This window comes from Procambarus clarkii, chromosome 10, assembly GCF_040958095.1.
Source record: "Procambarus clarkii isolate CNS0578487 chromosome 10, FALCON_Pclarkii_2.0, whole genome shotgun sequence".
NCBI classification, from domain to species: Eukaryota; Metazoa; Arthropoda; class Malacostraca; order Decapoda; family Cambaridae; genus Procambarus; species Procambarus clarkii.
In genome coordinates, this window is record NC_091159.1 from 26,295,493 (window position 1) to 26,311,156 (window position 15,664).

The 15,664-nt window shown below is 43.7% G+C and overlaps 1 protein-coding gene across 1 annotated transcript in view; it reads left to right on the forward strand.

Annotated features, from left to right (window-relative positions):
- LOC123752510 (T-box transcription factor TBX20) overlaps nucleotides 1-14,849 on the forward strand; it is a gene marked incomplete in the record, with an annotated part of 253,446 nt that extends 238,597 nt beyond the window's left edge. Inside the window, 1 exon segment of the mRNA XM_069321775.1 lies at nucleotides 11,532-14,849. Within this exon segment, the coding sequence (XP_069177876.1) occupies nucleotides 11,532-12,246 (715 nt within the window).
- Nucleotides 14,850-15,664: the final 815 nt, after the last annotated feature.

Below are 15,664 nucleotides of genomic sequence, written 5' to 3' on the forward strand. Positions count from 1 at the left end.
CTAGGTACACACACAAACACAAACACTCATTTACATACCCGGGATGACCTTGTCGTCCTGGCCATACGCCCTTGTCGTTGTGGCCATACGACCTTGTCGTCCTGGCCATACGACCTTGTCGTTGTGGCCATACGACCTTGTCGTCCTGGCCATACGACCTTGTCGTTGTGGCCATACGACCTTGTCGTCCTGGCCATACGACCTTGTCGTTGTGGCCATACGACCTTGTCGTCCTGGCCATACGACCTTGTCGTCCTGGCCATACGACCTTGTCGTTGTGGCCATACGACCTTGTCGTTGTGGCCATACGACCTTGTCGTTGTGGCCATACGACCTTGTCGTTGTGGCCATACGACCTTGTCGTCCTGGCCATACGACCTTGTCGTTCAGTCGAGGTGTATCCACGTATGTAAACAAACACTTGGCGTCGAGTGTGCCGAGGGGGAGGGAATCGAACCCCCGTTCTTGAGTTACTGGTTCACAGAGCGCACGGTAGCCAGATGGCCAGACAGGAGGTAAAAGGGGGGTGAAAAATACTGAATTACCGAGCAGAGTCTTAAATAAAAAAATTGGACCATTTATATATGTCATCTCTACGCTGTTAACAAGTCTAACTTAACCGAATCTAACCCAAGCTAACCCATTTTAACCCAACCTAACCGAATCTAACACAGCCTAGTCTAACCTACCTTAACCTAACCTAACCTAACCTAACCTAGTCGAACCTAACCTGAAGATTAGGTACAAATATTGGACCCCACTAGATATACCTCCCATATATCCGGCCCATAGTATAATATATTACATCAGCATAAATCAAGGTAGTATATCCAGTAATATATCAAATAACATATCCAATAATATATCCAATAATATATTTAGTAATATATCTAATGATATATCCAGCAATATACGCAGTAAGATATCCAGTAATGTCCAGGATATACTAAATATAACACATAGTAACACAATATTTGTTCCTGAATAGCCAGTGTTATTTTTCTGCTTGCGTAAGTCTTCAAAATATATAGAACGGCAGATATTTCCCCTCAGACTTTGCATAGGCTAAGCAAAGGCTGAGTCTTCCCGAAGCAAAGGCTGAGTCTTCCCTTAGCAAAGGCTGAGTCTTCCCTTAGCAAAGGCTGAGTGTTCCCTTAGCAAAGGCTGAGTCTTCTCGAAGCAAAGGCTGAGTCTTTCTTTAGCAAAGGCTGAGTCTTCTCGAAGCAAAGGCTGAGTCTTCTCGAAGCAAAGGCTGAGTCTTCCCTTAGCAAAGGCTGAGTCTTCCCGAAGCAAAGACTGAGTCTTCCCGAAGCAAAGGCTGAGTCTTCCCTTAGCAAAGGCTGAGTCTTCTCGAAGCAAAGGCTGAGTCTTCCCTTAGCAAAGGCTGAGTCTTCCTGAAGCAAAGGCTGAGTCTTTCTTTAGCAAAGGCTGAGTCTTCCTGAAGCAAAGGCTGAGTCTACCCTTAGCAAAGGCTGAGTCTTCCCTTAGCAAAGACTAAGTCTTCCCTTACCAAAGACTGAGGCTTCCCTTAGCAAAGACTGAGTCTTCCCTTAGCAAAGGCTGAGTCTTCCCTTAGCAAAGGCTGAGTCTTCCCTTAGCAAAGGCTGAGTCTTCCCTTAGCAAAGGCTGGATCTTCCCTTAGCAAAGACTGAGTCTTCCCTTAGCAAAGGCTGAGTCTTCCCTTAGCAAAGGCTGAGTCTTCCCTTAGCAAAGGCTGAGTCTTCCCTTAGCAAAGGCTGAGTCTTCCCTTAGCAAAGGCTGAGTCTTCCCTTAGCAAAGGCTGAGTCTTCCCTTAGCAAAGGCTGAGTCTTCCTGAAGCAAAGGCTGAGGATTTTACCATACTCAAATGCCCCCACGTCCTCCTTTGTCAAGTCTGACTGTGTGGGCTGGCCACGGCTGACCTCCTTCATCTTCCCATGACCGGGGCAGCCACGCCCACGCCCGTCTACCCGCCAGGTGGGCGAGGGAGGAGCTCAGTGCCGCCCGTGACGGCGCCCGTGACGGAGGGCGTCACGGAGCCGTGTCACCAACTGGCCTGCTGACTTCCCAGGAATGTACAGTTTTGTAGTGGCTGAGTGTGTGTGTGTGTGTGTGTGTGTGTGTGTGTGTGTGTGTGTGTGTGTGTGTGTGTGTGTGTGTGTGTGTGTGTGTGGGTGTGGGCGTGGGTGTGTGTGGGTGTGTGGGTGTGGGTGTGTGTGTGTGTGTGTGTGTGTGTGTGTGTGTGTGTGAGGGTGTGTGTGTGTGTGTGTGTGGGTGTGTGTGTGTGTGTGTGTGCATGTGTGTGTGCGTGTGTGTGAGTGTGTGTGTGGGTGTGTGTGTGTGTGTGTGTGTGTGTGTGTGTGTGTGTGTGTGTGTGTGTGTGTGTGTAATTACCTAAGTGTAATTACCTAAGTGTAGTTACAGGATGAGAGCTACGCTCGTGGTGTCCCGTCTTCCCAGCACTCTTTGTCATATAACGCTTTGAAACTACTGACGGTCTTGGCCTCCACCACCTTCTCACTTAACTTGTTCCAACCGTCTACCACTCTATTTGCGAAGGTGAATTTTCTTATATTTCTTCGGCATCTGTGTTTAGCTAGTTTAAATCTATGGCCTCTTGTTCTTGAAGTTCCAGGTCTCAGGAAGTCTTCCCTGTCGATTTTATCAATTCCTGTTACTATTTTGTACGTAGTGATCATATCACCTCTTTTTCTTCTGTCTTCTAGTTTTGGCATATTTAATGCTTCTAACCTCTCCTCGTAGCTCTTGCCCTTCAGTTCTGGGAGCCACTTAGTAGCATGTCTTTGCACCTTTTCCAGTTTGTTGATGTGCTTCTTAAGATATGGGCACCACACAACAGCTGCATATTCTAGCTTTGGCCTAACAAAAGTCATGAACAACTTCTTTAGTATATCGCCATCCATGTATTTAAATGCAATTCTGAAGTTAGAAAGCATTGCATAGGCTCCTTGCACAATATTCTTAATGTGGTCCTCAGGTGATAGTTTTCTATCTAGAACCACTCCTAGATCTCTTTCTTTATCAGAATTCTTTAAAGATTTCTCACATAATATATAGGTTGTGTGGGGTCTATGTTCTCCTATTCCACATTCCATAACATGACATTTATTAACATTAAATTCCATTTGCCAAGTGGTGCTCCATATACTTATTTTGTCCAGGTCTTCTTGAAGGGCATGACAATCATCTAAATTTCTTATCCTTCCTATTATCTTTGCATCATCAGCAAACATGTTCATATAATTCTGTATACCAACTGGTAGATCATTTATGTACACAATAAACATCACTGGTGCAAGAACTGAACCCTGTGGTACTCCACTTGTGACTTTCTCCATTCCGATACATTGCCTCTGATTACTGCCCTCATTTTTCTATCAGTCAGAAAATTTTTCATCCATGATAGAAGCTTACCTGTCACCCCTCCAATATTTTCCAGTTTCCAGAACAACCTCTTATGTGGAACTCTGTCGAAAGCCTTTTTTAGGTCCAGATAGATGCAGTCAACCCAGCCATCTCTTTCCTGTAATATCTCTGTGGCCCGATCATAGAAACTGAGTAAATTCGATACACAGGATCTTCCTGATCGAAAACCATACTGTCTGTCTGATATTATATCATTTCTCTCCAGGTGTTCTACCCATTTAGTTTTGATTAGCTTTTCCAATACTTTCACTATTACACTTGTCAATGATACAGGTCTATAATTGAGGGGGTCTTCCCTGCTGCCACTTTTGTAGATTGGAACTATGTTAGCCTGTTTCCACACGTCTGCTACGATTCCTGTACACAGGGATGCCTGAAAGATCAGGTGAAGTGGAATGCTGAGCTCAGATGCACATTCTCTCAGAACCCATGGTGAAACGCCATCTGGGCCAGCTGCTTTGTTCCTCCCGAGCTCCTTTAGCATATTTTCCACTTCATCTCTAGACACCTCTATCCGCTCTATGTTGTTCTCTGGAATTCTTATTGTGTCTGGTTCTCTGAAGATTTCATTTTGTACAAACACACTTTGGAACTTTTCATTTAATGTTTCACACATTTCCTTTTCATTTTCCGTGAATCTGTTTCCCATTTCCAACCTCTGGATATTATCCTTTACCTGCAATTTGTTGTTTATGAATTTGTAGAATAGGCCCGGTTCTGTTTTACATTTATCTGTTATCCCTTTTTCAAAATTTCTTTCTGCCTCTCTCCTTACTGCTGTATAATTGTTTCTCGCATCTTTGTATCGCTGGTATGTTTGGGGGTTTGGCCTCTTCCTATACTGATTCCATTTTTGTGTCTTTTGGTCTCTTGCCCTCTCACAATTTCTGTCGAACCAATCCTGTTTTTTTGGTCCTGCATCTCTGTTTTGGTATGAATGTTTGTGTGCCTTCCTCGTATAGTTTTAAAAATGTGTGTGTGTGTGTGTGTGTGTGTGTGTCGTATACACCACCATAGAGACGAGACTAACGTCAATACGTCCCTGTTTATGCAGCATCCAGCAAGATGTTCATCTCCATCCCAGATCATCACTAATCAACCTTGTGGTTATCTTGTGATGGTTTCGGGGCTTAGCGTCCCCGCGGCCCGGTCACCGCCCAGGCCTCCTCGTTGCTGGTCTGGCTGGACTTGTACCAATGACACAGAACGGGGTGGAAGCCAAGAAAGAGAGAGAATGTAGAATAAGACACAATACAGGAATAAGCAGCACCAGAGGAAGCAATAATGGAGTAACACTGGGCGCAGGCGAAACTAAGATAAATAACAGATGACTAATGTAATAAAGATGAGATAATGAACACGCTCCAGTAAAGAGAATCCAGAGGAACCAATGTGTTAAGTTCTTGGGAAGAAATATGTGACAAGTTTGTTATTATTTATATTTACAAGAATTATTATTTATATTTACAAGAATTATTATTTATTTATAAATTATTATTTATATTTATTATTGTTTATCTCACATTGTTGTAGAGCCACCAGCTCGCACAGAGTTTCAGGCAGGTCTTTAATCCTAGTTCTTCCCTGGAATACCACCCGCCAAATGGTCTAACAACCAGGTACCCATTTTACTGTTGGGAGAACAGAGGCGTACAGTTAAGGATTGGCACCCGGTCAATCCTCCCCGGCCAGGATACGAACCCAGGCCAAAGTGCTCGCGAAGCGCTGGGGCGAGTGTGCTACCCCTGCGCCACGGGGACTGAGGGGGGGGGGCGGAGACTACTCGTGGGGGGGTGGGGGGGGGGGAGGTGTGGTAGGCAAGGAGGGGGGGGGGAGAGGCAAGCTCTGAGAGAGAACATTGGTGTGGGGTGGTAGGGTAACCTGTGTGAGGTGAGAGAGAGGAGGGGGTGATTCTGTGGAGGGGGGGAGGAAGCTTGTGGGGGGTTGAAGGGTGGTTGGGGTAGGGAGTCTAAGGGGCTTATGGGGCGGCTCCTGTGGATGATATGTGTAGTTGAAGCTCCCCTAACTATAGCCTGTTGACCCAATGTGACCCCTCATAGTGTGAGGGGGTGGGGAGGAGGGGGGATGGGGGAGGGGTCACCCGTACCCACCCCCAGTAATGGTCCCCAGCTGATGAATGGGGCAACAAGGTATGCAAGGCCGTGCTGGGTGGCGTTGGGACACTGTGCACACTCTCCTAGACGCACTCTCCAAGACGCACTCTCCTAGACGTACTCCCTTAGACGCACAACGCTCATTGATGCACAACGTTTGCAACAACGCATTTCAAGAAACATTGCAGATCTCCCTCTCTCTCTCTCTCCACATGAAGGCCTTATAACTGGCCGACCTCTCACGGATTTCAGAAGAGAACTTGATGGACACCTCCAATGAATAACTCACCATCCTGGATGTGGTTCATACCTTTTGCATGATGGTTATAGTCATACAGTGCCATGTTGAGTCACGGTCTTAGTCCTGGGGGCCATGTTATAGTCATGAGAGGGCCATGAGGTCAGTAGCCAGCACTGGCCAACTTGGGGTGCATTGTGAGGATATCATGAAGATTGCAACTTTGTGTAAAGTGGTTGCACAAGTACCACCTGATATCAGGCAGGTGTGTGAATGGTTGTGGACACTCAGTAATGTTGTGAGTGGGAGATCAGGTCCTCCATGCACTTCCTGCTCTCACAGTCTCAACTTGGAGGGCTCAGCTGTTGCTGATTTTGCTACTGCTGTTGCTGCTATGTTGCTGTTGTTATGTTGCTGTTGTTATGTTGCTGTTGTTATGTTGCTGTTGTTACTGCTGCTGTTTGCGATGCTACTGCCTATAGTTGTATTCTACTGCCAGCATCCGCACCATCAATCTGCCTCACTAACGACCCAACTACCTTCTTGGCCTATCCTACAACATCTCTCAAAATATCTCAAAGAACTCCCCCTCCCTCCCTCAAACTACTTCTCTGTGAACCCCTCGACTGTAATTAGCTACTGCAGGGTGTAACTGGCTCCCTAATTGCCTCCCACGGTAACAATTCACGAGTGGCTAATTACCCTCAACTACCTGTAGTCTACTACCCCTCTCCCCTCGATTCAGTCCCTCATTGGTTATTTCCCCTCTTCAGGTAGTTGGCCATTGTTTCCTCAGTCACTTAATGGAAGATTCCCCCCTCGTTTGCTTGCCTCTCGGCTTCCTCATTCCTTGCCCATTTCCTTCCCATCTCTCCCCTCGTCCCGTTCCTTTTGAGTTGTTCACTCTTTTTGCCTTTCTTCTTTCCTATTGTAATTCCTGTACATCTTTTTTTCCTAATGATTATCGTCGTCTTCCCCATTCCTGTCCAAAGCTTCTCATTCCTCCCCTTCTTCTTCTTCTTCTTCCCGTTCCTTCAGTTTCCTTCCATCCACCTTGTTTTCCCATTTCTTCCCTACTCTTGTCAATCATCAATTTCCAGACCTTTTTCCTTCATTCCTCTCGCATTGTCCTTTTATAACCCTCTGCCACTACTCCCTTCCCATCAACGCCCCTTCCATCTAGACCTCTGTCCTCCCCTGCCCACGGCTCATGTCCTCTTACCCCCTCTTACCCTCCCCTACACCTCTCCCCTTAAGCCTATCCTTCTCACCCCCCTTGAGCGCCTCTCTGGTGATCTAAGGGTCTATGAATCTCACATTGCCACACCCCTTCTCTCTCTCTCTATCTCCCCTCAGCCCCGCCCAGCCCTTCACATCTCTATCCCCTCAATCTATCCAGTTTCCCCTTCACTTATACTCTCTCTCTCGCTGTCTCTCTCTCTCTCTCTCTCTCTCTCTCTCTCTCTCTCTCTCTCTCTCTCTCTCTCTCTCTCTCTCTCTCTCTCTCTCTCTCTCTCTCTCTCTCTCTCTCTCTTCCTTCCATTATTAGCGTCCTTACCTTTCTCCACTTATCTCCCTCTTTCCATCCCTCTCTCTCCCCTTACCTCCCTCCCTCCCTTCCCGTTGAGCATCTTTCCCCTCTCCTCTCTTCCCAGCTCTCCCCTCACACTGGGGTGTTTCCCCTCTGAGTTTACACGTGTTGCGGGTGTCAGTGTCCCCTCGACGTCACCTCTCTGGGGAACCTTCCTCCCCTCAGTGTGATTGTGCTCCCCTAAATGTGCTCGTAAGAGCAACTGCTAGCTCCTGAGACCCGCCTTGCCAGGTTTTATAACTATAGTAGCGAGTAAAGAGATTTACTATTTCTTTCTCTCTGTCTGTCTTTCTTTCTCTCTCTGTCTCTCTTTCTCTCTCTCTCTCTCTCTCTCTCTCTCTCTCTCTCTCTCTCTCTCTCTCTCTCTCTCTCTCTCTCTCTCTCTCTCTCTCTCTCTCTCTCTCTCTTTCTCTCTCTCTTTCTCTCTATCTCTCTCTTTCTTTCTCTCTCTCTCTTACTCCCCGTCTTCCTTTCACTGTCTCCTCTATTTCTTTTCTTCTCTCACTCTTACTCTCTCCGCCCGCGGCTCTTATTATGTCTTTCCTTTTCTTTTTCCTTTTTCTTTTTCCTTTTTCTTTTTCCATTTTATTCCCAGGCCTTTTTACCCATTTTTCCCCTCTCTACATTTCCCTTCCCCTCCCTTGCTCTCCCTCTCTGATTTTCTCGTGTTCTATTCGGGTTTTCCCCCTTTCCCCTCAATCGTTTCAGCAGCTCCCCTCAATCTAGGCCTTCCCTCTCCTCCGCTTGGCTTTCCCCTCAGCCTGTTTTCTCTCCCCTCGGCAGCAACACGTGTCTTTCTCCCCTTCTCTCCCCTCCTCCCTTGCTCTCTCTCAGTCCGTCTTGTCTGTCTGTTTGAACGTCTGTCTCGAGCCAATTGACAGGTCGCATCTTTTATTTTTTGTATGTAGGTGAGTACAGGAGCCGACCCATCTGTCTCCTGGTAGCAGGCTGAGGGCTTTACCTTCACATGTCTCCTGGTAGCAGGCTGAGGGCTTTACCTTCACATGTCTCCTGGTAGCAGGCTGAGGGCTTTACCTTCACATGTCTCCTGGTAGCAGGCTGAGGGCTTTACCTTCACATGTCTCCTGGTAGCAGGCTGAGGGCTTTACCTTCACATGTCTCCTGGTAGCAGGCTGAGGGCTTTACCTTCACATGTCTCCTGGTAGCAGGCTGAGGGCTTTACCTTCACATAGTAAAGCTTTATTAGTCCTGGTTTCCCCTGGAACACGACCCGCCTGTCGGTTTTACTTCCACCACTATTGTGCCGCCTTAATAACCTTCCGCGGGTTGACAGGTGGTAACCCCAACACCGATGGTCAGAGCAAAGTATTGCTGCAGCAACCGTAAGAATTAAATTTTCAGGATATCTTGAGGTTATCTTGAGATGATTTCGGGGCTTTTTTTTAGTGTCCCCGCGGCCCGGTCCTCGACCAGGCCTCCACCCCTAGGAAGCAGCCTGTGGCAGCTGACTAACACCCAGGTACCTATTTTACTGTTAGGTAACAGGGGCATGGGGGTGTAAGAAACTCTGCCCATTGTTTCTCTCCGGCGCCTGGGATCGAACCCAGGACCACAGGATCACAAGTCCCGCGTGTAGGTGAGTATAAATCATTTGAGAATGAAGCCGAAATTTGTCTTTCCAAAAAAATGAACTTAATCCCGGCAGACACTAAGAAAATGTGCCGATATCAGTGAGTGATTCTGTCTTGAGTGTGAAAATATTTCACTCAAAACAGAATCACATTGTCAGTTACTTCAAGCTGAACTAATTATCCTTCACGCATATTATCTTTAATTTCTCTCTCACAAAAGACTGGTATTTCACTACTCAGTCCATATCCAGCGCCTCAATACAGCTCCCTTGACTTAACCATCAACAACAGTGTGCTTGACAGGAGGGTAGAAATAGCCTACAGGCTACTGTATCCCAAATACAAGTTACAGCCCCGCTCCTGTGCCAGGCAAGTCCACTACGGGCTCACCATAGCCCGTGCTACTTGGAACTTTTTGTTCCCAGTAGCTGAATCTATAACAACAACATGTATCTCAATGGCATGTATTACATTACCACATGAGCCTTGCTTGCACTTGGTGGAGGGGGTGTGGGGGACCGCGCGGCTGCTAGTGTTCTTCCAAGGAGCAGCGGCTGGTGTGGCTGAGGTTAAGACTTCCTGCTTGCCTAATTTCAGTCTTTGTGAGGATGTGAGGATCTTCAGTTTTCAGTGTTAATATGGTATCGTGCATAAATCTTTGAACAGCCATAACAGGGGAAATATATATATATATATATATATATATATATATATATATATATATATATATATATATATATATATATATATATATATATATATAGCTTTTCATATAGCTTTTATATAGCTTTTTATATAAATATATAGCTATATTTATAGCTATATTTATATAGCTTTTTATATTTTATTATAAAGCTTATATAGCTTTATATAGCTTATATATATAGCTATATATATAGCTTTATATAGCTTATATATATATATATATATATATATATATATATATATATATATATATATATATATATATATATATATATATATATATATATATATATATATATGTGTATATCACGAAAGTAAACACGTGATTAAAAATGCGACTGTGTCAGACCACGGAGGAAAAATGAAACAGGAATTTCCTTAAGTACTTTCGTATATTAATACATCTTCAGAAGGAGTCTCCTTCTGAAGTCTTCTCCTTTGACTCCTTCTGAAGATGTATTAATATACGAAAGTACTTAAGGAAATTCCTGTTTCATTTTTCCTCCGTGGTCTGACATTGTCACATTTTTAATCACGTGTTTACTTTCGTGATATACACACACATATATATATATATATATATATATATATATATATATATATATATATATATATATATATATATATATATATATATATATATATATATGTAAATATATATGTGTACATACAAAAGAATGGGGGTGGTAGGAGAAGATAATATTAGTGTTCAGTGAGAAACCACAAGGTCTCCTCTGAATACTTTTTATTTTCTTTTCCGAGGCTATGGGTCCCCACATTGGCACCAGAGGTGGTACCCTCACAAACTTTATATATATATATATATATATATATATATATATATATATATATATATATATATATATATATATATATATATATATATATATTCTAGTCTGACAACAACAACTAGTCTGAACAAGCCATTCAGGCTTGTTCGCATATATATATTATTAAATATGACCGAAAAAGTGAGATTAATAATTCTAACACGAATTTTCTCAATATTTCTTATGATTCTTTTCACTGTCGATGGTAATTGCAATCAACAGCCAATTAATGCACAACTATATTCTACCCACTTCAAGACTCCGTACCAATATAGAAGCATCAAGAAATATGGGCCAATAGGCCTTTTGCAGTTACTTCCATTCTTCCCTTTAACTTACCCAATATTTCGTGTTCTGTCTTGTGTTGAAAGTTTGTTTTCACCTCATCCAAAACTGTTGTAACATATCACCTCACCCAAATGCAGGTATATAAAATGAAAGCCGTTTAAATTATAGCACAGTAGAACTCTGTTTAGTGTTTGCAGGTTATAGTTGTGTGTATGTAAAGTCTGAAAATGTAATAAGTTATTACGAAACGCATTCAAGTGTCGCGTCAGACTAGAAATAAAAATGAATTTTGGAGAATTGATTTTTCAATTACCATCGACAGTGAAAAGAAACATAAGAAATATTGAGAAAATTCGTGTTAGAATTATTAATCTCACTTTTTCGGTCATATTTAATAATATATGTTTACAAGAAAGACTGCTACCAAAATATACTAATATATATATATATATATATATATATATATATATATATATATATATATATATATATATATATATATATATATATATATATATATATTATATATTATATATATATATAAATATATATATATTTATATATATAAATTTATATATATATATATATATATATATATATATATATATATATATGTGTGTGTGTGTGTGTGTATATATGGGGTATAGGCTGCACTTTGAATTTGATGAGTTATAGTTGTGTTTAGGTTGTTGGTGAGTATTAACGCAGGTGTTGACGTGTATTAACGCAGGTGTTGGCGTGTTTCAGGGAGACGATGGAGAGCATGTTGTCAGAACACCCGTACTTCAGGAACGCCCTGGCGCCCACCCTCGACGCCGCCCACCAGAGCCGAGCCTCGCCACTCAGCCTGGAAGAGCGGGCGGTCCTCGCCGCCCGCGCCCATATGTTCTTCCGCAACTCCCACGCCTCCACGCCCACCACGCCCACCACCTCCCTCGCCACTACCTCCCTCGCCCCGCCCTCGTCCTCCTTCTCCACGGGCGGCCTAGGCCCCGGCCTCGGACCCAATTTGGGCTCGGGAATGGGCGGTCTGGGTAGTTTACCGCCCGCCATCTCCCAGTTGTATGGCTTGGGCGCTGGCAGAGCAGCTGCCACGCCCACGCCCACGCCCGTCAACCTGCCGCTGCAGCTGTGGTCGCAGTGGGCTGCGCTGCACGGCCTTAACCAAGTCAATGCTACTCTCCTGGCCCACCACGCCTCACTGGCCGCCGCCGCCCACGCCACCCCGACGGGCGTGGGCGGCGTGAACAGAGACAACGGCGCCTCGCCCTCCAGCAGCAGCACGGGCGGCCCTGAGGGCGGGGTCAGGCTCCCTAGGCCTATATACCCGCCTCTGGCGCCCGCCCTGCACCGTTTCGCTCCGTACTTCCACCCGAAGGGCAACGTTTCGCCCCCCCACCAGCAGGCGGGGTCCCCCGACCCCCGACCCCCTCCTGAGGGGTCCCCGGGACAGGCAGCCTGAGCCAGGCTCGTTAGGACCGATGAACACTATCGGTCCCCGGACCAAGGCCTCGGGGCATGGTCCCCCGTGGGTACACCGGTTGGGCACGCCTGCGACAGCTTCCTCCACTACCCGGGGCAGGATGCCGGCGGGTATGAGGCGCAGCACGGGCGCAGCGGCCTCCAGCAGGCTGCTCCTGCAGCAGCTGAGCCCTCCAGCTCGACATCGCCACAGCACTATGCAGCTGTCAACTACACTGTGGGGGAGAAGCGCTAGTCTGCTGCTGCTGCTGTGCGTTCTTCAGGCTCAGTTTGAGCTGCTGAGACTCTACGCTCAGCTGCTGGGGCTCTACAGTCAGCTGCTGGAGCTCTACGCTCAGCTGCTGAGCTCTACGCTCAGCTGCTGGGGCTCTACAGTCAGCTGCTGGGTCTCTACGGTCAGCTGCTGGGACTCTACGCTCACCTGCTGGGGCTCTACGCTCAGCTGCTGGGGCTCTACGCTCAGCTGCTGGGGCTCTACGCTCAGCTGCTGGGGCTCTACGCTCAGCTGCTTCCCGCGCAACAAGGAAGGTGGTCACTCAAAATATATTATATGAGCCACTAACCCCACAAGCATGGCCAGAGTCAGGATACGAAATGACGCAAGCAGCACCAGCGCACACACACACACACACACACACACACACACACACACACACACACACACACACACACACACACACACACACAAAACACACAAAACACAAAGTCGTAGCCTATGCACCCCACAAATGGAGCTTTGACTATCCTCAATGAACAAAACGCGTCGTGTCCTGCACGCAGCCACAAGCCTCATCCCTCAGTAAAGATAACCTCCAAAATAACAACTCACAATAAATAACAATAATGCCCGAGGTATTTAGCCGTACTCTGTGCTACAACACAAACTGACAACAACAGCAAAATGCTTCTTCAGTGGACGAAGCAAACAGTAAAAAGTCTCTTCACACTGTCAGCCTCGGCTTTTGAAACATCAAAAAATATATATAAATACAAGAATTAGTGTAAGGTGTGATTATTTTAGAATATAACCGTAATGAGGTCAGCATACTCATTACTATCCTCGCAAGTGTAGTGTGTATAGAGTGCATGAGTTTGTGTGTTTGTGGAGGGGGGTCAAGTTTTGACCAGAAAATGCCCCCTAGTTCAAGTATGTTTATTGAGACAAGAAAGAAATACATCTCAAAGGGATAGAGTAGCTTAGGCTATTTCTACCCCCCAATGCCCCCTAAACCTTGTATTGCAAAGCACACTCTTTGGTGCGATTAGTTGTGTCCTGACAGTTGATATACTACTGTCACATTTGTTTTCCAGGGACAATTAGTTTTGGCGGGGAGACATTGGGCAGTGAGTTAAGTCACAAAGTGTAAATATACCCATTATGATAGGCATTATGAGGTGTTTCCTGTTTGTCATAGGGCATAGGGCTGTTTATGGGCATTTCTCGACGACACCATCAGGACTCTTAGTACACTGTAGCTCATAATTAGCACCTTAAGGACTCTTTTTATTATTTCCCTCAGAAATACTCATTATGTACATGAAATTAAACAATACTTAGCGTAGTATAGGACTTTTTTTAGTGAACTGTGGGGCAGATTTGTACTGTCTCGTAAAATATTCTATATGAATAGATTCCCGTTCGTTCATGATACAATAATGTGTCTAAACTTAAATTCAACAATAAAACGCTTACTGTTGTACTTTTTTATTAAATTCAAAGTATATATTCTAATTCGTGGATAATTGAAAGAAACACATTTTTACACAGTGCGGACTTGAAGCTAAGTACACGTTCAACAAACAAGGCAATTTATTGTAAAAATAAATTTATATGCAAATGTATTTTCAACCGATTTTATATATGCATATACATAATGTGTATAGCTTATATTATACATGAAATTAATGTTTTGAAAAGCAGTGATAACTCCCCATCATGCTGGCCAGCTTACGTGAGCCTCCGTCATTGTGTAAGTAACCTGCAGACATGAGAACGCCTGTCATAATAAACGGCAAATATTAAGTCATTTAAACACATCAATTTTTATTTGATGCGTCTTTTATGAATATAATTATCTGTATTCTATATATATATTTCATTTCCCCATTTGATTATACATTCCACTTGTTGGCATGATTGACATTTACATAAGGTGATGAGATTTTTATATATTTGCTATTGAATCATAGGAACATTAAGTGGTCAACCGAGTAAAGTTCTCAAGTGTATATACACTGCGAGTTAGTTGACTTTAGTCCTGGACAATGTTGAGGACTAAAGTAGTATCGCTGGTTGGTCAGTAAGCTGTTGCGTTGCCTTAATAACCTTCCATAGGTTAATGGGCATTAAGCCTAACACCAAACCAAAGGAAACTTTCTGCAAGAGTCATATATTAATTGGTGAGCAATGATGCTTCATATAGTTGGTAACACTGCTGCTATTATTATTATTATTATTAATTATTATTATCGTTAATGCTGCAGGTTTCACATTACTATGAGCATCAATTACCACAAAAGCCATTACCAGGGTTATAATGTTAATTATAATTATTATTAAAATTATTAGCATTACTAATTTTACCATTTCTCTTATTATTCATATTATTGTTATTACTATCCTTATTATAATCTTAATTTCGGTATATACAGTGCAACCTTGATGTGAACTAACAATTTAGTAGTTTGCCATACTTATTTCTATAGCAGGGGAAGGTTAGGTCTCTTGCTTCTTCACTGAAACACTCCCTAAGGCAAAAATCATGTCATATAATAGTATTAATATACAAAAAAAAATTGTTTTTAATTAATCAATTAAAAGATTTACAAAGAAAAGAATCAGGTATGGACCTTTGAAGGCGGCTTACAATAGAGGAGTGTGGCTCCGATTGTAAGATAGATTTTTAAGACCATTTTGATCTGGAGGTGATCTTAGAAGGTATACAGCTATTCTAGGTGTATACTCTGAAAGTTTACTTTAGTTCTTAACTATATTCAGGACTGAAGTATACTTGCTGGTTGGTCAGTAAGCTGCTGTTGCTTTAATATCTCTCCAGTGGTTGATAGACTTTTAGCCTAACACTAAACCATCTTCGAAAGCCTAAGCACTGGCATCTAGAAAGACCTAAACGTCTAGGAAGGCCTAATAAGACATTAGGACGTCTAAGTAAACGTGGCAATGTCACGTTTTAACGAATTTGATACAAAACAGTCCTAAAAATATATAACAATTACCAGTAAACAACGTTAACCTCTTAGCAATCTAATCCGTTTTTCTTTGAGTTAGTTTAAACCATGTTTTTTATTAATTTCTAGATAATATTTCTCTCTCTAATTGTCGTTTCTACACTACCTGCTACATACACTTTATACACTACATGAATAAATGAATTTTATTT